Source organism: Triturus cristatus, chromosome 1_1 (assembly GCF_964204655.1).
Source record: "Triturus cristatus chromosome 1_1, aTriCri1.1, whole genome shotgun sequence".
In the NCBI taxonomy this organism is placed as follows: Eukaryota; Metazoa; Chordata; class Amphibia; order Caudata; family Salamandridae; genus Triturus; species Triturus cristatus.
In genome coordinates, this window is record NC_140579.1 from 464245396 (window position 1) to 464269086 (window position 23691).

Genomic DNA, 23691 nt, shown 5'->3' on the forward strand with positions numbered 1-23691 from the left:
GTTAGATTCGTGGACATAATAGCTCTATGGGATTCTGACCGGACCATTTTCCAGTATTGTTCTTTCATGTGTCTTTTTGTTGGGAAAATTGAAGGATCCGGTTTATCCCATAAGGTACTCAGGTCTAACTTTAATAAAAAGGGACCTAATTTCCTTGAGCCACTGAATTTTATGGAATTTATCGGCCTGGATCACATCCTTCAAACCCTGTACATAATGCGTTAGTTCAGGGGTGGTCCAAATACGTCTCCAATACAAAAGTGGTCGCAACCTGGCTAGGTCAGCGATGTTTTTTCTACCTAGATCCAACAGAAGAGGTACAGTTGGTAAAGTTGGGGTACTTTGAGGCACACCAATCAGGTTACGTAAAAAAGTATTCTCTGCTTTAATTAGGCGGTTCAAGTTGGAAAAACCCCAAAGCTCAGATCCATAGAGGGCTGTGTTAACTACTTTCATGTTATACACCTCAAGGGCAGGTGTAATTGGCCTTGTTAAAGAGGACCTATGATTAAGAGATAGGGCACCTGCAAGCTGGTGGAATTTTAATATAGCCATATCCATGTGACAATTCCATCCCATATTCAAGATTCCAAGATAAGCAAAGGAGTCAACCTGTTCAAGGGATGTACCATCAAGAAAGATGTTACCCTTAAAGGAATTGGCCTGGTTCAGAGACATGAACTTTGTCTTTGAGGTATTGATCTCAAGTCCACGTTGTTGGCAGAACTCTCCAAATGCATTAACGGCCTTCTGCAGGCCGCTCGGGGTTCGTGAGACAATTAGGGTGTCGTCCGCGAACATGAGGACAGGTACGCGTGCTCCAGCCAATATGGGAGCATCAGTAGGGGAACTACTAAGATGTTCAACTATTCCATTCATATATAAGGAAAACAGAGTGGGAGCCAGGACACACCCCTGCCGAACACCACGCTCGACAGGGAATGTGTCCGTGACCTCACCCGGAGCCCCCCATCTGATTCTCGCGTAATTATTCTCATGCAAGCAGACGAGAAAAGTCAAGAGGTCAGGCGGCCTCCCCTGCTCGGCAAGAACAGACCAGAGTTTACTGCGGGGGACTAAATCAAAGGCCGATTTTAAATCTACAAACACTGCATAAAGTGACCCCTTAGTTAACAGCACGTTTCTCCAGTAAAGTAAGATAAAAAAAAGAACTTGGTCGATCGAACTAGTACATGGACGAAATCCAGCCTGGTAAGGGGATAGAATATTTTGGTCCTCAATCCATGTTTGTACTTCACTCTGAACTAGACGACCAACCAATTTTTGTGCTGAGTCTATGAGGCTAATGGGCCTGTAGTTATTTGGAAGTGAGTTGTCGCCCTTTTTAAAAACAGGGATGATCTCGGCTCCCTTCCATGAAGATGGAATAGGAGCTCCTCTGGCCACTGAATTTGCAAGCAATGCAAAATACTGGCACCAAGAGGGTCTATCGCTCAGGAAGATGTCAGCTGGAATACCATCCATACCTGGAGCTCTACCTCTGGTAACACAGTCTAATGCTATGCTTACATCTTCAGCTGTAAACAGGTTATTTTGGAAAAGGATAGTGGGTGGAGGGCTACTAACCGGTAGCACCTGGTTACAAGCGTATTGAGGTTTGAAAAATTCTAACCATTGTAACTGGGGGACATTATTTTGTGGGGGATCCCCTTGCCCACCCCTGTCCCATTTTATAATGTTCCAAAATTGTTTGGAATCTTTAGAAGCACAGGCCGATTTTAGATCCCGCCATCTGTCCTCATCCCACTGCCTTTTTGCCACCTTTTGGACTGATCTGTAAAAATCCCTTGCCTCACGAACTCTCATAGAATTCTTTGCCTTTATTTCTTTCCTCAATGTTAATCTGGCTGCTTTACTGGATTTATTATACCACTTAGCTGTGGACATTTTTAAATTTCTGTTTCCCCTAGGAGAAGCCTTCTGAAAAAAAGCCTTGAGTCTGGAAAAAAGGTTATCATAAGCCTCTAACATGATACGGGGGAAATCCTGGCTATCGATTTGAGTATTTAATTTTACCAGTTCCTTAGTGACTTCATTTTTTAGTACAGCCAACTGGACAGGATTCTCTGCTATTTTATCCCATTTAACGTGGCGCATGTTGTTAGTAGCTACAATATCCAAGGTGGAAGTTACTCCACCTATGGTCTCTTCTTTATCCCCTATTTGCACGTTAAATAATGAACAAAGAGGGTTATGATCGCTTTCTAACCAAGGTTTAATAACCATATCAACCAACCTGTGCCAAAACCTAATATCCACCAATAGGTAGTCAATCCGGCTACTATTCCTCCCATTATCAAAAGTGCTCACACCCAATTGATCTGAGGGGGTTCTCCCATTTGCTGCTCTTAATCCTCTTTCTAGGCACATAGCTTTTAACTGGATTGCAGCAGCTGACCATCTTTTGATAACAGGAAGACCAAGCTTGGGGATACCCCATCCATTATCCTGGTCGGCAGAAATGTCCTGGTCTTCTTGGCCGAGGGGTTCATAGGTGGTATTGAAATCACCCCCCACTATTGGAACAAGCTGCACTGGGAGATCCTCTAGTTGGATGTCAAGAGCTGTGATGACCTCTGGAATGCGCCCTCCTGGTTGTCCTCTAGCATAGACGTTGAAAATGGCCAATTTGCTACCATCAGGCCATTCAAGTCTCCTAGAAGCATGAAATTATCAGCCACCAGGACGTGTGGTGCGATGGTTTCGGTTAAATTGTTTGAGAAATGGGTTTTATTTCACGGGGGTCTGTATAGAAGCGCGCCTTTCGATGTTTCTTTCCTTGTGCTCTCTATTGTAAATATACAGATTTCGCCCCAATCAGCCTGGATGGCATCTATGGTGTGTATTTTGATGTTCGATTTGAAAGCAATGGCTATGGCTCCTCCTTTCCTGTCTTTCCTTATCATGTCTGATCGGCTGGTAATCGTGGGGTAATGCTATAGCTAAGTGGGGTTGTGAGGACTCATGTAGCCATATTTCAGTAAAGAAGCAGAGGTCTGGTTTCTCTGAGTCCAGAACGGACCAGATTTCAAGTGCATGTTTGGGGAGGGAACGTAGGTTACAATAGAGACCCACTAAGTACTCCGACTCTGGTTTTTCACGGATGGGCTGTGAGTGTATGATGTTATTCACAATTGATAAGGCTTGCTTTGTGATGGGTAGACACTCTTCAGTACTAGGAATCCTGGCGATTGAGGAAGAGATGACGCTTGTTTCCAGGGTGTATGCTTTATCTAAGGAATGAAGCTCCCGACTAGTGTATTGGATGATAGTCATTATTGGTACTTAATGGGAGGTAGAGGGGATGATGGCGTCTAAAATGGGCAGAGTGGCTGGCGTCTGGTGGTGGTCAGGCGCGGACGGGCACAGACGGGCTTGCCTTTGGCGCGCCGCAGCACACTTCGGCTGCGCGTCTGCTCAGCGCACTCCCTTTTGGTTGCAAGGAAGTGGGCGGGACTGCTGCAGTGTCTGGAGTGCTAACCTCACAGTGGGATTGTGAGGGAGATATGGCGGAGTCGGTCCCGTCCGCACAATCGGCACGAACCGCGGCAGACCAGGGCAGACTCCTAACAGTGCTGGTTAGCCATGTTGTACAGCAACATCATGGCTGCCACAAATTATCGCTGATAGTTACGACCGGAAAACGCTATAACGCGGCCAGCGCTGACGTGAAGGAGCAGTGATCTGTTTCTCCGTAGGGGATTACGATCTGCCTTCACTTGTCAGAGATGAAGGTTGCAGTTTTAGCCCTGTATAAAGACGGTGCCAAAAAAAAGGGCATGCAGAATAGGAAGTGCAGTTCCATTTGCAGGTTTGTAGCAACTTGACACCAGTTTTTGTGCCTTTTGGGCACTTTTTTATTATGGAAGGACAGGAGGAGGCAAGCAGCAATGGGGGTGGGGTAGGCCGGACAAGCAACAATGCAGGAGGATGGTGGGCAGGTAGGATAAGCAACAATGGACGAGGAGAGTGGGGGGTAGGGCAAGCAACAATGCAGGAGGGTGGGGGAGGAAAGGATGCAACTAAAAGAAAGAAATTACCTCTGAAAGAATCGAACAGAGGAAGGGCAGTGGGCAAGGAAAGCAGTACTTGAGCCATGCTCCAGGGTAGGGAAGTGAAGCCAGCACTTGTTGACCAAAGAGAAGTGATGATAAAGGCAAACAATGGTAAGCATTGACTCTCCAAGCCTTTTAAGTAAACAAAATGTCTTGCACACATGCTGTCACAGGCAAGGCCCGAAGTATAGGGTTTGGGAGTGAGGGAGGGGAAACGGCCTAGGAGATGATGGTGGCAACCACACAAACGCAAGAGCATAACAGTGACCCCAAAACATTAGTATCCTGCCAAAGGGGGGAAAAAGCCTTCACCTCGCAGCTTTTATAATGCAGTTTTTACCTCGCAGATTTTATCGCCCAGCCTTTACCTCGTAGCCTTTACCACCCAGTCTTTACCATGTAGTTAAGTACTAATTGGGTATGTGTACCTTTAACTCGCAGCACTTTACAATACAGGTATTTTTAACAATATACTTTATGGTATTTAAAACAAAGTTATTCTAGGGTTCAGAGGTGGGCAAAGGTAGGTAAGGTGACTTGTGAGTAGAAGGTGAGGGATGAACAGAGGTGCAGGAAGGTGATGGCAACTTGAGAGTTCAGGGGTGGGTACAGGTAAAGGGTGGTGAGGGTGTCTTGAGGGTTCTAGGTGGATAGAGGTAAAGGGAGGTGAGAGTGACTTGAGGATTGAGGGGTGAGTAAAGGGAGGTGAGGGTGACTTGAGGATTGAGTGGTGGGTAAAGGTAGGTGAGGGTGACATGACTACTCTGGAGTGGGTAGAGGTAAAGGCAGTCGAGCGTGACATTGAGGGTTTAAGAATGGGTATAGGTAAAGGTAGGTAAGGGTGACTTGAAGGCTCTGGGGTAGGTAAAGGGCGGGGATGATGACTTGCAGTCTCAAGGGCGGTCAGAGGTAAAGGTGGCTTGAGGGTTATGGGTGGTAGAGACAAAGGGTGGAGAGGGTGACTAGAGGGTTCAGGGGTGACTAGAAGTAAAGGGAGGTGAGGGTGTCTTGAGGACTCAGGTGTGCGCAGAGGAACAAAAAGTTGAGGGTCACTTGATTGGATAGCATATGATATGATACTGTCATTGTACAGTTAAGTATGGTATGGGTTGTCATTTTATATTATGGCATACCTTTGGCTATTGCTGTATGGTATGCTATGGGGTGGCCTGTTATTTTATAATATGGTATGATATGGTATGGACTGTCAGTTTGTATGGTATGGCATCTTGTTTTATAGTATGTTGTGGTATGGTTTGTTATTCTAGAAATAGAATGGCATAGTATTGTTGTGGTATGTTATGGAGTGGTATATCATGCCCTGTTATATAGTATTCAATGTGATGAGTATGGTATGGCGTGTTATTGGGGCGTACAAATAACCAACTGGGAGCAGCACACATACACATGCATTTAAGACAAACCACGATATCACCAGTTGGTACAATTTAAAAACATGTTATTTATGTTGTCTTTAACAAATTGGGTAGGAAAGTGTCATCACACAGAATGTAACCAAACAAAGGATGACAAACAAATGAACCCTTAGTGAATGCTTTAACACCGAACTTCATTAAAATGTAATATATTGTGTTGTTATGCAGCTCGGAAAAGACTGGAAAATGAAGTCTTGTATAATGTGGAAAGCAAACAACAACTAAGGGTAGCGACGGGCCCAAGACAAAAAAGCAAAAATGAAGGGACATAAAAGCAGATGAAAAAGTGAGATAGAGGGGGCGTGGCCAAGCCGAGCTGCGAGATGGCCGCTTGTTAGTGTGGCTCCACCAGCCGAGCACAATATCCGCTAATAATCCGGCGCTTAACTAGACATTAACAGCCCAAAAGCAGCAAGGGCGAAGTGGAAACCGCAGTGACATGCTCAGAGGGGATTTTGAAAGCGAATTGCTCACTTTTACAGGAGAATACTGCAGCGGCGTCACCGGGTGGGCTCCCGAACGTTGCAGGCCAGATGGCGCCGACGGACTGCCGAACTACCACAACGGCGACCGCTGAATTGGGTGCGCCTGACGGCCGCTGATGAACACATGGAGCGGCGAGTGAGCTGGTGACGCCTGGGGACGTCAACAGGAGGACTGGACATCAATCAGAGCAAACGGCTGCTCACGCTGAAGCCGGTCAGGTGAGTGAAAGCCCACCTTTGGCCCAGGCCAGAAGGGCCTGGTAAATAATCTGGAGCGCTGCGGAGACCGGTAGCGGCATGAGAGGGAGAGCGTAGGCGGCGAGCATACACCTCATCTGCCCCAGGCGACTGAAGAGGAAAAAGTGCAAAAGGAGATACGAGCTGTCTTTGCGATCCTGCAGGGGCCCGGCGAGACCGGGGCTGTGCAGGGACAGGAGAGCAAGGGGACAGCCCGTACCCAGCGGGTGGCGAATTGACGAGACACTGGGTTGCAGAGCGCTGGCCACAGCGGATACCTACGAGCCCACGGATCTATCCTGGGGACAGCAGAGTCCCACAGTATTGCTTGTAGGACGCGCGCAAGCAGAGCGTACGCAGGCTGACTGCCGCGTGGATCCGTGCAAGTGCAGGAGGTAAAGGAACTACTGGCTGGCATGGAGGCTCTGTAAGGGCCTGGGGGATCACAGTAACAAAAACTTGATACCCATGCTTGTAAGGTCAGCGCCAACTTTGCACAGCTGGGGCCACTGAGAACGGGACATGAATAAGGCGAAAAACAGCGACTACTACCCCGGCACGAGGTGTAGCTCACTGCCGGTGAGAGCAGCCTAAAGGGCCAATATCCGCAACAGCAAGGGGGACACCGGTGAGCAACCAGCCTCAGTGGCTGGGCGCACAATTCCTCTTGGTTTGCGCGGACTCGGGTGATAAAGTAAACAGCAACAACTTGAGTCTATATTACAGTGGACGTCCACCACGAGGTGCGGGATACCCAAAACTGATGACGCGCGGCGGCCACACGGGCCTAGTGACTCACCTCTGCAATTACTGCCACTAATCATATGGGACGCTGGGGCCAGGAGAGCTTGGGCCAAGTGACATTTCCCGCAGCGGATAGGCGATACAGAAGAAAAGTGGCAATGGGGAAATCAGACAACAAGCAAGCAAAACACACTTTCGAAAAACGTTCCTCCAGGCTGCAGGACATTGACTCAACGCAGGTCACAGTGGTGCCAGAAACACAGATGGAACCGGACCAAGAGGACGATATTAAGAGCATGCTCCAGGAGGTGAAAGTCAGTGTCAGAGACATAGACGCAAAACTGGACTCTCTGGGGCAGCGGATGGATCACGTCACGCAAAAAGTAGACAAACATGAGGCCAGAATCAATACCCAGGAAACCAGAGTCTTGGACTCAGACGACGGACAAGTAGAGACCCAGGAGCACCTACTCCGAATGGACAAAGTACTAGATGTCATCAAAGCCCGCAACGAAGACCTTGAAGCGAGGTCCCGGAGAAACAACGTCCGGATAACAGGAATGCCAGAGTCAACAAATATTGCAAACATGGAAATGTTTGTGGAAGACCTCCTAAAAGACCTTTTTGGACCTGACCTATCGCCAATGTTCCTAGTGGAGCAAACACATCGCACACTGAGGCCCAGACCACCCCCCGGCGCTCAACCCAGAACAATCCTAGCCTGCTTGCTCAACTATAGGGACAGAGATACCATCCTTAGACTGGCTAGGGAGAAAGGAGATCTGAGACACCAAGATTCTACCCGGATTTCCCTGCCAAGAAGATTTTCCAAAGAGTTGGCGCAAAATATGCAATGCTGTATCCGGCGAAGCTGAGAGTGCACACAGGTGGCAAACCCCTGATATTCACAGAAGCCCAAGCGGCGATGAAACATGCTAAGCAGTTGGCACGACAGCAACTACACAAGACCGCGAAGAAAACAGGATCCCCGAGCAGCCAACTTAGTGACAATGACTGAGAACTGGCAGAGGTATAAACTGGAATGCATGAGCGTGAGAATTATGAAGTCATACGCTACTCGACATTTCAACTGGTTGTCTTTTTCTAACTGTTTTGTTAAGCAGGTACAATGCTCGGCCACCCTGTCGCACTGAAGACGGGGCAGTATGCCGGCAACGCCATGCCCCCATGGGATGATTCCCATTGATTCTATGTTACAGTGGTTAAAATTCAAAGCGGGAGGGGCTCAGAGATTTGTACAACCTGATTGGGGGTTTGTGTGTGTGGAGGGTGGGTAGGGGTTGTTAATGTTATGTGTTGGCTATTTAACTACACTGCAGATCTGTTGGTTAATATTGTTCAGGTGGGAAGCACGCTACGACCATGGGATCCAATGCGGCATCTCACAAGACTAAATCAAAATACAGAAGTAGAGCGAGACCTATCACGTGGATACCCTATAAGTGGGATCCTGAGTCAAGCATGGCACGGCGGTGCGCTGACGCCCACTGTCCAAATTAAACTGCATTACCTGGAACGTCCGCGGTCTTAACGACCAGAAACAAGTCTGACTTCTGTCTCCTGTAAGAGACCCACTTGAGAGATAATGCTACGAGGAGATTATCTAATATTAGATGGGGGGAGGTGCATGTCTCTAGCTACTCAAGCTACTCCCGTGGGGTAGCTATCCTGATCAGGAAGGGAGTGCCCTGTCAGACACGTACAGTAGTGAGTGACACAGAAGGCCGGTACCTAATACTTAAGGGATCGCTATACAACCAACCAGTGATCATAGCAAACACATATGGGCTCAACACGGATGACCCCACCTTCTTTCAATATATGTGGCACAAGATAGTCATTGGGCAGTGCTGCACTGCTGTGGGGGGCGGGACTTCAACATTGTCCTGTCGCAAGAGGTGGATAGAGAGGGACTGTCCTGCACGCATCACCCACGAGCAACTGCTGTACTGCGGGGGATATTACAGGACCTCCACTTGGTGGACTTGTGGCGCACGCTTCACCCCACGACCCGAGAGGGCACCTGTATCACACAGCACCACAAAGCGTGGTCTAGACTGGATTTCTGGCTGGCGACCAAAAACCTGCACGCATGGGTGACAGATGTACAACACCAGGCCCGCACACTATCAGACCACTCCCCGGTCGCTCTGACCCTTGCAGTGCCGCAGCCCTACATACAATCATTCATGTGGGGGCTCCCCCCTCATGCCTTTTTAGACGCAGCACTTAGGGAAACACTTAGAACACATATCACAGACTTTTTTGAGCAAAACTCGGGCTCCATTGTTACGATGGGAATTCTGTGGGAGGCGTTTAAAGTGGCGATACGTGAACATTGCATAGCAGGACAGTCAGGAGCACTCCGAGACATTAGGGGATGCTTAACTGGACTGGAAACAGAGCTACGCACGCTGGAGATGCAGCAATGTCATCTCTGCCATCACTAAGAAGTCCTGGGCTAAAAAAATGTATGTAGTCAGTTATGTCTCCACTGCTGGTAGAGGGTTGTGCTCCTGTGATGTGACCCCAGTTCTGGTAGTGTTGTGTTCTTGCATTGTGTCACTAGTCCTGGCAGAGGGTTGCACGTCTTAGCTCTCTACTTGGTAGAGGGTTGTGTCCTTGTATGACCAGTCGTAATAAAGAATGTGTTCCTGTGTTGTGTGAAACTGTAATGTTATAGCTCCCTGAGGCCCAGAACAGAACCTGTTGGGTGTTCTGGAGAGGTGTACCAAGTGTGCCCTCATATCCGAGGTGGCACTACTTCCCATGTACTGAGGTAGCCACCTAAAATGGTGGTGGCAGCATTAGTTATGACCAGACCTTTTTCTTGTGTCAGATGAGAGTGCAGTCTACTGTACTGCTTTAGTGTGAGCCCCAAACCATTGCGCTGACCTTCCGTGTGCATGTCCAGTACATGTAGGTACAGTGGATGTGCAGAACATGTGGTAATAGGAATCTGTGTATGGTAAGAGTCTGAGTATTGAAGAAAGTGGCATCCATTTTGTCTGACCCTCTGGTTTAGCATGGTCCAAGATGGAGGGTGGATCCAGCTTCAGAGAGAGGATCTGGTTCCCCGTCTGCAAAATGACTACAATGAAGTAGGACCCAATCCACCCCTCTTTGTTTGAATTCCAAGTTCTTCTTGACCAAGGAAGGGAGTGCTTTGTATGGTACTCGGACTGCTGTGTGACCAGGGTTGGTGTCTGCATACCATCAGTCCCCCAGAGGTGAAGGAACATCACCCGAGGTCGGCAGTGCTTGATGGAAGAGCCAAGGGTCTGCCTGGCACCTAGAAGCCTGCCTGGTGAGAGAAGGAGGGGGAGATTCATATGATGAAAGCGTACAGCCTGTCCAAAAGAGAAGCTCAGCATATTCTCGGCATGAGAAACACCCAGAGAAAGTTGACCGACGGTCAGAGAGAGGACAGGATGTGGTATGGGTTCTCCCAGACTCCCTGAGCAGTTCTCATAGTAAACTGAGCCAATCCATTCATGGGAGAACCAACATTGTGTCACTAGTTCGTGACATCAGACCTGCCCTTAGAAGGCCCACATTCAACAACCACTGATCAGGGCTGGGAGTCGCAACGGCCAATGACGATCATTTGCTGAAATCTCGATCCTGCGGTTGCAACTTTTATCACGGATCATCTGTGAGCAAATGTCCTGGAAGCCCACACCTGGCAAAGACAATTGACGCCATGGAGACCTGACGAACTGATTAGAGCGATCAGTCCTTGGCTTGAATGAGACTGTCCTACAGCGCCACACAACTGAAGCCTGCTGTACAGGAACGGAACTCTGAGCAGGCAGCCACCACCGAGTAGGTATAGCTGGGCAGAGAAATCCGCAGTCTAAACAATATAGTCTTTACCCCTGTGAACGCTTTGATGCAAAAGCCACTGAACGGATCTACACAGTAGCCAGGGGGTAACCCAGAGTCTGTACTTGATTAATACCTATGCCAACATGACATACAGGGGACCGTAGTCCTTTGAAATCCTACTGAGGCTAGAGGCCACCCCAGGTCTGCTGCGCTATTTCGGGGATCGTACAGTGCAACCCTGTAATTGTACCTTTATTGAACTGGGTGGTATTTTTTGTTGTGAGTTTAAAAGATTTTCTTTCTTACTAAAAATAAGTACTGGGCTAGACATAACATTATTGTGTCTGTTGTTGAGTGTTGAGTTCTGAGTGTTTGCCCTGCCCTCTACCTCCGTCAGAAGCCTTTGATTGCTCGACCTCGCTATCCTGGGAGTCAAGTGCAGAAATGGATGTCCTTGGCCCGTTCTGGAGCTATAGTAGTACAGACCTCAGGGCACTAGAGGCAAACGACCTCAACCAACATGATCATTAGCACCTCTCTGACCTGTGTCCCTCCACCCCGATCGTGGTCGGGCCGTGCTCGAAACCTGAGGCTGGTGCGTAGAGCTATGATCTGGTGCACCGTGTTTTGCAGCAATGTCACTCAGCTGTCAATAATATCAGGGGGTATAGAGACAAGTGAGGTAACAACCACTACAGAATGAAGAGTGTACATTAGGAAAAACACTTCCCGAACATTGTGAGAGTGTTTATCTGATACCATGAAATGTTTATGGCAATGACACCCTTGTTAACATTATCACTATAGATACCCCTGTTGAACACTTAAATCACACAACCAATGGCAGTGTCAGAGTGGTGATAAATGTGCACTATTGCTGATGGTGCTTCCACATTACAGGCCTGCCTTTCTTCCATCCTGGGGCAGGGTTAAGTGCACTAGTCATCCTAGGACATTCCAGTCAGCTATGGCCTATCCTGTAAGAGAGGTCTAATGAAGGCATGAAATGTGACACGTAAAACTATGGCCGATTAATGAGACTGTTGCTGGAAAACCTTGCGATGAGGATTGAGCAGAACAGACAATGCCCAAGGTCAGTGGCTGAAGCGGAGCTCTGCCCATATTATTTCTAGAATTAGAAATTAATATGTCCTGAAGAAGGGAATGTACATGTACCGAAACGTGCTAAGATTAGAGGGCATTTGGATTGGATTAACTATTTATGGGTTAAAACTCACCTACACAATGTTGGAGTTCCAATGTGCGCTTTATCACTTAGATGAACTATGTTTCATGTTCTGTGGTTTGATGATGTATATACAATACAGTAGCATGATTACATTAATAAAACCTTTGTTTAGGAAGGGGCCTACACCAGGCTTGCTTAGTCTGATGGATGGATAGATAACTCCAGATCCATACATACAGACACCCACAGAGGTACACACTGCTCTAGATGCACACATTCATTTGCAGACTCACACACAAACCATGCACAGACTCATAGTGACACTCATCCATACATATATATATATATACACTCACACAAAAATGCATATAAAATCTCGCAGATTTTTAACTCCAGAATTATGCTTTCACAAACTCACAGATGCACATACGTATTTGCACACTCACAAATGCCACCCAACCTTGTGATCTACAAACCCATAGGCAGGCATTCACATATGTAGGTACAAACGCTCAGCCCATAAATCCAGAATAAAACAAACACAACCCTAACACACGCATGAACATAGATACAGACATGTATATACTCTGTGGCTCGAAATCTACATATGCAGACACACACAAGCAGCAGTCCAAGCCCAAAAAAACAGACAGATATAGGGATGCGCAGACATGCATGCACTTCCAAATAACTCCAGGACCATCCATACATGAACACATACTTAGACACGTACCCCTAAGCGTAAACATGCACACACACACACGCTAGTACATACTCACAGCCAGATAATGCCACAACACTGCACACATACTTTAACACACACTGTGAGTATGCAAGTACTAGCTTAAGGTCAGAAGAGTAATTCTTGATTTTATGCTTTTTTAGGATGACTGCCTGCCTGATTTCAGCCCCAGTATCCAAGCACAGTGGCTTCGGTCAGTATGTGTATTTGGTGGGGACCACGACCCAGTCTGTAGGGTGACTCAGCAGCCTCTGTGTGTCTTGAACTTTAAGAGGCCACACAAAGACATGGGCACCGACATATACAGACACACAGAGAGACAGCATTCACTGCAGCCACTCACCCTCATGGTTTTATATTGTTCCTCTTCCTTGAATGTAGACTCCTGAATATTTTTTTCCTCTTTCTTCAGAAGACACAGCCACTCTTGAAGTTTTACCTGCAGAGATGAGGGTGCAAGAAATTAGCGTAGATCTGTAGAGTGCGGTCTTACTTACAAAAAAAGTCACTACAGTACCTGCCACACGTGCCCAGACTGGACGTACCAGTCATACATCAATATTGTAAGTACCAGCCACACATATCCAGATTGCAAGTACCAGTCACACTTATCAGGATTGCAAGCACCAGCCTCAAGTATCTCAGACAAGGACACAGCCAATGATGTCCCTTTTCTGGACCTGTTCTTGCCAGGAAGGACCTAGCAGCAGAATCCCTGCTCCAAGGAGACAAGCTTTATCACTGGCACTTGCTGCTACTTGGCATTGTGCCCCTTTATGCCTAAAGCATGGTTAGAGTTGGCACAAAAGAAGAAACTTTGTCCTAGAGACATCATCAAACATTCTGGAACAACACAGACCCAAGTGAAAATATCTAAGCAAACAAGTGCAATAACGGTGTATGGAGGCCTGACACAGCCACACTCCAAGTAGTCGACAACACCCTCCTCCTCAACTACCAGAACGGCCCCTGACCTCCTGGTCTTCTCTGCAGCCTTCGACACGGGTGACCAGCCGGCCCTGATCGACACCCTGAAAAACACAATGGGATTTTGAGACTCTGTCTTGAAATGGTGAACATCTTTCCTCACCAACTGGCACCTGTTGATGCAAATAGGTTCTACAAGATCACAGAAATCCCCTGTCTCCTGCAGAGTACCTCAGGGATCCATCCTTTCTCCCATCACCTTTAACCTCTATGTGGGATCTCTGGGATCCATCCATACAGACGGCAGCATCAAGATCCAGCAATATGCAGATAATGCCCAACTCTACCTTAAATATCCTCACACAATGACATCCTCAAATCCTGCTCTGATCTCATCCAGTTTTGGATGCCAACTAATGTATTAAAGTTAAACCCCATAAAGACTGAACTCTTCCTGTATACCGCCAGCTCAGAACAGCCCCAGATTTAAGCCTGGCTCTCCAACCTAAACCTATCGGTCCTTATGCCCACTTCGACACAGACCTCTCATTGAAGCAACACTCTGAATAATTGACAAAAAATGCCAAGAAAGCTTGATGCCAATGTCGTCTCTTGAAGAAGTTCTTTCTCCTGGAATATGACTTCGGAACACACGTACAAGGCCTCTCCCAAGGGGGCAGAGACAAGGCCCTGGTCAACGGTCTCCCCAACACCAACCTACACCCCTAAAAGGCCGCATACATGAAGCGGCGCAGCTCATCAGGGCTTGAGGAAATCACCACCACATTAAAAGACCTACACAGGCTCCCCCTTTCAGCCCAGATCATTTGCATCACTTACAAAGCATTCAACAACAAGAGAGAGAACAGTCACAGGAAGGGAGCAGGTATCAGCCTCCTACAGGGTCGGCGACAGAGAACAGACAGTCAAAGTGAGAGAGCTGACATGAGCCCCATACAGAGTTTGCCACAGAGTCACATCAAGAAAACAGCCTCATACAGGGTCTGTGTGCCTAATGACGATGAAGTCTAGCGCCTGGACCCTGCATGTCCCTTTGTGTCTGGTGAACCAAAGCCTGCGTACTACATGCAACAGACTGATGACCTTGTTAGCCCGAGCGCCCTGCATTACTGCACCTCTTCTGCTGTGTACCATAACCATGTGACGTGCATGTCGCGCCCTGCTTTGCTGCCCCTCATCTGTTGTGTTTGGTGACCCCATTTGCCCATGTACTACACCCTGCATTACTACACATATTCTGCTGTGTTTGATTTCCATGTGAGCACGTGTGCTACACCCTGCATTGCTGCACCTCTTCTGCTGTGTTTGATTTCCATGTGAGCCCGTGTGCTACACCATGCATTGCTGCACCTCTGCTGCTGGCTCTGTGACCATGTGAACCTGTGTGCCACACCCTGCATTGCTGTACCTCTTCTGCTGTGTTTGATGTCCATGTGAGCCCGTATGCCACACCCTGCATTGCTGCACCTCTTCTTCTGTGTCTGTGACCATGTGAGCCCGAGTGCTACACCCTGCATTGCTGCACCTAATGTGGTCCAAATGTTTTTACTAGTGAATCCTGAACATCCACACATATTCCTTGTGCTCCTCTGCAGCTTCTCACTCTGTGGAACTTACTACAGTGTCTTCACTTGTGAATCGTGAACACCCACGTACGCTCCGTGCACAGACTTCTCTTTGGGGTCCACGGGTGCGTTATGATTCATAAACATCCACAAATACCTAGAGCTCTTCAACAGCCTCCTCTATGGACTCTCGGGTACGTTTTGATTCCCTGAAAATCCACAGACATACCCTGTTCTCTTCAGCAGCCTACTCAATGACATACACAGGTAGTGGGACCAGATGACTCCGTGCAGGGGCACAACTAGACCCGAACTTCGGGAGGGCAAAAACTACCAACCAGGGCTGGCCCTAGCACTGGTTGCACACAGTGCAACAGACTTTTTTGGTGCCCCCTCCCCCATTTCCACCTTCTCCATGAATTTCCTCACTACCTCATCTCTCTATACCACCTTTCTGACAAACATTTCATTTTTTTTTATAGCACTACTCATAGGTTACTCACACTCAGTTCTGTGATCTGCATGGTACAGGTTCTTTGTAGCAGGCACATGTGAGTGCACGGTGAGCGATGCAACAGTGTGAAAGTAGGGACCGCTCCCATCTGGTCAACTCCAAAGCTAGACACAGAGGGGAATCATCAGTGGAAAGAAGGCTATAATATTGAAACACTAAGGGTTTTGATAACTCGGATTTCAACCTAATGTTTGCTCTGTGGGCCCTAAATAAGGTTTCCACCTCCAACTTGGCATTGTTGGTGATGTGGCTAGGTGCAAAACACCACCAGGGTATGCCAAGGGAGCCAAAAGTATCTCGTAAATGACTCCATGGTATGGAGGAAGCCTTGTCCTGTGTCATGCAGTCGGATATGATATCCTTACAGAGCTTGGCGGCTGGGTTCGACCAGATGCTAATCCATAGTAAAAGCGTGCCATCTGGATCAGATCCTCGATAAAACCCTGGTTTAACTCAAAGTGGGTAATGAGGGTAGGGGTGCATGGCGGTGCACTTAAAATCCTTCGCAGAAATCGGATTCCCTCTGACTGAATGGAGCTGCACTTACTAAAACCCCAAACTCCCGCTCGATAAGCAGCCACACTAATACATTGAGAGTTAAACACTTTCAGAGGTGGAGACAATGTCCCCCTGATTTGCCGTCTGATGAGGTTAATTACTGTGCCCAAGGTTTTGCTTAACTTTGTACAGGCCTGAGCGCAATGGGAATTCCAGGTCCCTGAGGAACTAAAATGTAGTCCCAGGTAACAAAATGTATCGACGGTCATCAAGACATGCCCGTTTATACATATATATTTAGCCTTAGTGTGAGAAGCTGGCCTGGTATATGCTGTTCACTAGTTAAAGTGGACACCTTGCACCAGTACAATTCGACTCTTATGGTAGTAGGTTTAAGACAACCTTTAAAGAAAGCTATCCTAGTGGTAGCTGTGGAGAGCAGCCTTCAGGCTAAGTCTCAGAGGAATGTAAAGCAGCTTGTTTTACCTTATAATCTCTTGAATTACCAAATGAAAGGACACCACACAGGTATATATATCAAATATATAGGTATTTATTACTAAACAACTCTCTACTAATCTCTTTATCACATTAGAAGTCAGGAACATATGCACAAATCAACGTTTCACAATAAATTAAGCACAAATATGGCTGGGGCCCTAGGGGCGTACCAGACCATATACTAAAAAAGAGACTTAGAAATAACGACTTGCAAAGGGACAAGGCCTAGGGCCTTCAGAAGCATTGGGGCCTCACAAAACCACCCAAGGCAGGTAAGTAAAGGACCCACGGGGGACTCATGCAGTGTGTTAACTCAGCCGCGAATCCCCGTTGACTTAAATGGTGCAAGTCGCGGTTGGAAATTAAGAGTTTAAGGGTACTTCGGGAGAGTCTACAAGCAAGTCACTTACAGGGCAAGTAGTTCTAGAGCCAACACCCACAGGAGCACCGTAGTGCTGGAGTTACCTCACCCAGGGAAGCCGGGTGCATAGGTGTCTTTTGGTGTTGGGTCGTGACGTCGTTTTCAATGGGAGCCAATGAAGACTTGCTTCTTGTGAAGAAAGAAGAAGTGTCCGGTAGAATCCAAGCCTGGATTCAGAAGAAGGAAGACCTGAAAGCAGAGGGGACAGTGTTCAAAGTCACTTGGCAGTGACCCGGGGCAAGGAAGATGGATGCCCACAGTCATCGGGTGTTTTCAGGAAGTTCACAGGTGTCTTGACTCTTCAGCCACGATGTCCAGGAGGCATCGATGACGACCAGGAGCTGGATTCGGCGTGTCCTATGAAGTCGGCAGCTTACTGCGCTGTCTGTGACCAGATTGGAGCCAACAAGCCTTGGTAACAGCAAGTCTAGTGGAAAGGACAAAAAGTCAGCGGTGCAGACCAGCAAGGTCTGGGGGACTCACCCAGCGAGGGTAAGTTAGGGCAGCGCTGGAGCAACCAGGGGAGCCCTTTGAAATTGTAGAAAAGTCTTCAGAGGACCCACAAGCCAGCCGGCAAGGGATTGCGAAGGCGCCTCATGGGGATCCACTCAACAGGAGCCCACGGTCACTCGGGACGGGGTAGGCCTCTGATCCTTGGAGGGATCCCTGCTAGAGGCTGGGACCACACGTGGCCCAAAGCACAGGTTCATAGAACGCCGTGAAGGGGTTGACCTCGAAAATAGTGCACGGTACCCAGGGAATGTGGTTCCTCGTCACTCGTTGGGTCCACTTGCCTCAGCGTCACTGGGGACTCACGATGGCCTTGGAGAAGTCAGGAAATCCTCTTCCTGGGCTGCAGGGGCTTCGGGCTCCGGCGGGAGCGGTGGAGTTTGCGACCGGGGATTGCAGTTTTTGGTGCCTGCCAAGCAGGGGAGTCACTCCTTGACTCCAAGGGAGATTCTTCAGTCTTCCAGAGGTAGTGGAACGTCGAAGGTCCAGGATTCGTCTTCAGAGCGTCGTCCAGGGGTATCTAGTTTGCAATGGCAAGGGTTCCCTAACTTTTACTGGAAGGAAAGGAGGGACTAGCTCTATGACCCCACCTATGGGAGGGTCAGGGGAGTGGGTGGCTACACCCACTTCCCTTTGTCCAGTTTCACGCCAGAGCTGGGGCAGGTTGCCCCTGAGCCGGTTTGAACTGGTGTTTGCACAGAGGAGCCTACTGCTCCCCCAGTGCAGGACTTCAAAGCACTCTAGGAGTGCACCCACCCAGCCCCAATACACTGACCCTGTCTAGGAGGTGGTCACACCTCCCTGTGACAGGATACCTATTGTTGGGCTTCCTCCACTGCGATTTTCGGTCATCAGCAGGAGGGCAGCCCAGTGTCTGTGACTGGTGGCATCCATTTTGTGATGCCAGGGCTCTTCAGGATTCTACCGCGTTTCCACAGTAGGTACATGTCTATCCCTCTAGAAGGGTGGGATCATACTCCCACACCAGTTACTGGTGTGGGGGTATGATTCCAAAGCGTTTGACACCAAACACGACATGTTTTGATGCAGCCATTCCAAAGTTAGCATTTACAGTGAGGTTATAATGCACTTAAGAGTATATGGTTTGACTGCATTCAAAAACCGCCCCAGAGAATGGACTCTGAGAGCTGCTGAGGGGCCCTGCTCAGGCAGAGGCACCCCCCCCCACATGGAAACCAAGCACCCTGCCCTCAGGGTTGATAGGGCCTGCCTTAGGGGTGACTGATAGGTTTAAATGTGTGTGTAGGAGAGATATAGTGAACCTATATCTCAGTGAGGAGTGCTAGCACCACCTCACCAAGGCTGCAGCAGCAGGCCTGTGGTGTCAGATTTAGTCTGCTTCCCTGGGGTTGCATAATACATACTTCAGCCCCTGGTAGGCCTGTGAAGTACCAATGCCCTTGGTACCTAAGGTACCATATACTAGGGACTCCTAAGGCACCACAGTATCCAATCACTAGTGCACTTAATATGCACTCCATGTTGTTTAGAGAGAATAGAGAGGCTGGGGCCCTGATTAGTAGGGTCCCAGCCAGAAACCAGTGTAAACATCATAAAAAAAGTGGGGGCAACATAAGAGGCTGATCCTACTCTCCTACACTTAGTTTACCAAGGCCGCAGGAATAATTGGTGTTAAGGTTCAGATTATGCATGAAGGAAGCAATACAGTCCACCTGATGTCTCAAGGCTTTTCGGGTGAGGGCCAACAATATGGCATTGTCTGCATATAGCAGAGCGGGAATTGAGAAACCTGCGATTCTGGGTATATCTGTGTGGGAAGAGGCTAGGTGAGCTGTTAAACCGTTGATGTATAAAATAAATAATAGAGGTGCCAATATGCAACCTTGCCTCACCCCAGTCTTTAAAGAGAATTTAGGAGAAAGCTCCCCGAGCGGAGTTAAACAGATCCGTGAGGTGAGATCCGAATACAGACAATATAAAAAGTTCACAGGGGGGGATCCACGCCACGATTCAGCAACATTAACCAAAGTTTGGTTCTGTTCACTGAATCAAAGGCAGTGGATAAGTCCATAAAATCTAAGTATATGGGGTAGCGCTTGGCCTTAGTATATTTAGAGATTGTCAGGGCCAAATTCAGGCATTGTTCATTGGTGCCTAGTTTAGGTCAGAACCCAAATTGAAAAGGGGAGAGTATGTCCTTATCAGCTGCCCATTCGACTAGGCAGTCATAAATGACTGCCAATGATTTTAATCGTGCTGTCTGTGCGAAATATTTCGGTAGCACTTGCGTGACAATCGATCTCCCTTTTTAGGTCGAGCCTATAGTGGCAGCAGGCATGAGCTGCTTGCTTTGCGTGGCATGCAGTATTCAGTATGGAATGGAAGCTCAGTGAAAGCTCCGCCCACTCTCCACCCATCTTTTTCATTGGCGTGTGTCTTTGTCGTTCCTAAATGCTGCCCTCCAATTTGTTTTAGGCTTGTTAGTCCCACCTTATGACGGCCATATCATCATTTGTATCCTTCCATGGCTACTGGCCCCTTTATTTCGAGAGTAAGTGCCTTCTTGCTCCCCCACCCCAATAAGTGGGCCCCATATTTTGGGCATTGATTTCACCAGGACCATTCGTACCCTATCTGGGCCTGGGGCTTTCCCTCCCCTACTGTGCTGGATGGCCAGCTCAACTTCCTCCAAAGTTAGCAAAAGTGGGGGAGAAATCTGCAGTGTGGAATGAAGAGCAGTGGACAGAATTGTCTCTTCCTCAGTGCGGTTGTAACGCCCTGAACGTCTCAGGATCGTTTAACAGACACGATAATGAGAACGCAACCACTTGTGAAGGTTTAGTTATTTTAATGAAGGCAAAAATAATACAAGGAATAAACAAAGGTTATAGTCACTGGAATCCTCCAGGCTAAGTACGTTACCAGCCCACAGCACGGATGGTCCTAGCCGTCCTCTGCATATACGCCGATCCCGGCGTATGCCAACAGAGGGCAGAAATGAAATGGCCGACAATGCCAATCGGTAGGCTGTGAGGGGCACGAAGAGTGTTGGGGAGAATCGAGGAGTCAGGGAAACACCCAGCCGGGGTCTCTACCTGAAGGGAGCAGCCGCTCAACCTCTTCCTCAGACTGCACCGGGACGCGGAGTCACCTCCTGGTGATGCGTCACCGATACCCCAATCACAAGCAAAGAAGACTGAACCGAGAGCAGCCGCTCGATCGATCCTGTGGACTTCCGAGTCTGTAACGCGGCAAACACCTCCTGGTGTGCGTTACAGCTGGCAGTCCCTGTATCTCTGGTCGGGCTGGGAGTTACGACTCCAACCAGCAAAAGCGCCACTGCGCTTTGACTCAGCCGAGTCAAAAAGCGAAGCTCAATGGTTATCCGGTAGAGCTTCCGGGTCCTTCACAGGTGACGATGGGGCAAGACACGGCCCAGGGAGTAACGACTCGACCTACCTCCGTTCTTGCCTTACTGGAGCACCACTCCGGAACACTGCTCTTCACTAAGCAGGTACGTCGGTGTAAACACAATATCCGACAGCGTTGTACCTCCCGGTTCCTCCCTTTATAGGGTGTGTTTTCCTTGAGTTATGTAACAGCTCTCCTATTTACATAAGGGCGTGTTTTCCTTGAGTTATGTAACAGCTCTCCTGTTTACATAAGGGCGTGTTTTCCTTGAGTTATGTAACAGCTCTCCTGTTTACATAAGGGCGTGTTTTCCTTGAGTTATGTAACAGCTCTCCTGTTTACATAAGGGCGTGTTTTCCTTGAGTTATGTAACAGCTCTCCTGTTTACATAACCTCTCAACTGCTAAGCATCCTGGGAGATGTAGTCCGTTTTCGCTGGTTACCGTTTTTCTCCCCTCGCATGACAGGAATTCTTGACAGCGGTAGGTAGAGGCAAAGTGGGTAACCAACTCCGCACCGGAGATATTATTTTGAAGAGGGGCATTGGTGGGAGAATTCCTGGACCGTATCAGTTTTACCACATCCCAGAAGGATTTACTATCATTTCCCTTGGACGCGAGTTCCAGAAGTTCCCAGTTTTGGGTGTATACTTCCCTTTTCCTAATTGCAAGGGCAGTTTTGTAGTCGGTGCGTGCCAAGGACATTTCTCCACAGCATATCTGCAGCTTGCACCACTCCTGTGTGTGATTAGAACTATTCTCAGTCTACCATGTAACAGGGCTACCCTGAGAATCTGTAATTATCTACTAAATTATGCAGTAACCACAGATGTGTGTGCGATATCCCTGAGAGTACATACATATTCTGCTGTTCTTCTTATGCCCTTCTAAACTTTGTCCAAACAGGCTGCACCAAGAAGGGCCATGTGTACATTTACTGACACATATATAAATGATTTAATTATGCAAAAATATGCATGCAGGTTTCTATCCAGACATTTCAGTCATTCATTAAAAATATCATGATGTGAGATTTCAATTGCATTCTATTTTTAGGTCTGGCTTTAGCCAAGACCTTTTGATTTGACTAAAATATGTATAATAAATGCCTGGAGCAGAGAAGGACGACCCCCTCCCTTCCGGCATCGCCTCAGTGACCGGGGCGTCGGAGGTGTCCTGCCCTGCGCCCAAGATCCTCATATCCCCGGAGGTGGGCTGAGGGTCCCGCGCTGAGCCACACACCCCGAGGTGGGCTGAGGGTCCAGAGGTGAGCCGCGCTGCAGCCGGTCGAGCCGCAGAAATACAGCGCTGGCAGATATCGGTACTCCTGGAATGGATCCGCCCTGCCCCCAAGCACAGGATCGTTCCCCCTCAACAAAGTTATCGCTATTAACATCGAGACTCCTGGGATGAACCGCCCTACACCCAAGCTCTTCCACTTCTCCGGTGGTGGGCTGAGGATCCCAAGGAGAATCCCGCTGCAACAGACGAAGCGCGGAAATGGGGCGCCGGCAGGGATCTGATCTCCGAGATCGATGACCCGTCCTCCGCCCAGAATCCGCCACACAGCCGGAGGCAGTCTTTTAGACCACCGTGCGATCACCGCTATAGGATTCTGGTGACACAGGTACTGAACCTCCCTCCCTCCCACTCCCTGGCCGCGCGCCTAACACAGGAGATTCACGGCAGGCCAAGCCTGTGGCAAGTGCGGCCCCTGGCACACCCTGTGATAGGGGCTTCATGCTCTTGCTCTGGATGTCTCCTCATTGGCGCCCGCGCTTTCACGCTGAAGGGCACGGAGGATAGTGCACGGAGAGACAGATGCGAGGGAGCTGCTAATTTTGAACAAACAAGCTCTGCGCAAGGCTCTCACGTAGATAAGCTTTAGATCTCACATTATTTGAGTCGTGGGTAACAGACCCTCATATCTTTCCCTGATTTATCGGTGATTTGGGTGGTCACACTCATACTTTGTTTACACCTTGATGGACCATTTGAGCAGTACGTGCCTCACCATTTTGTGTTTGAACTGATTAACATCCTACAATTTTCCCCTCGAAATGGCAGACATTATGGGTTAAATAAAGAAAGGACCACTCACCTCAAACCACCACATAGACAAAGACATAGAACTAATAGATACAGCACTCTACCAAACAGAAACAAAGGGCCAAGCAGGGTTATCTGCCCCCATAAAAATGGACAGAGGACTATACCCAAGAAGGTTTGATGCATGGAAGGAGTGATAGGACTAATCCCCAGATCCATTCCACCACTGGATAAGCAAGCAGCCATCTTGGAACGACGGATACATTAGGCAATCATACCAGAGCATGCCCATTGATTTCCTCCCTAGACACCCTAACCCACAAATTCATTGATGTTATTTCATATAAATAATAGCAACCGCTATGATTTATGACTAAAGGATGGACATTATTTAGAATGAGACACAGGATGCAAGTTTAATTCCTCCACAATAAAATAGCAAGGACCACCTACCACTAGGTGACCCACTAAGGGTAATGGTGAGAGGACTTACCCCAAGGAGCCTTCATCTGTAACAAACAGGGAGGCCTACTAT

General features: G+C 48.3%; 1 protein-coding gene across 2 annotated transcripts in view; it reads right to left on the bottom strand.

The window, feature by feature from the left end:
- LOC146870428 (uncharacterized) overlaps positions 1-23265 on the bottom strand; it is a 407076-nt gene extending 383811 nt beyond the window's left edge. For both annotated transcript variants that reach the window (XM_085599673.1, XM_085599674.1), the window contains exons 1-2: positions 23209-23265; positions 13102-13197 (exon numbers count right to left, since the gene is read on the bottom strand). In XM_085599673.1, the coding sequence (XP_085455799.1) occupies positions 13102-13197; positions 23209-23235 (123 nt within the window). In that variant the 5' untranslated portion in view covers positions 23236-23265. The remainder of the gene's footprint in view (positions 1-13101; positions 13198-23208) is intronic.
- Positions 23266-23691: the final 426 nt, after the last annotated feature.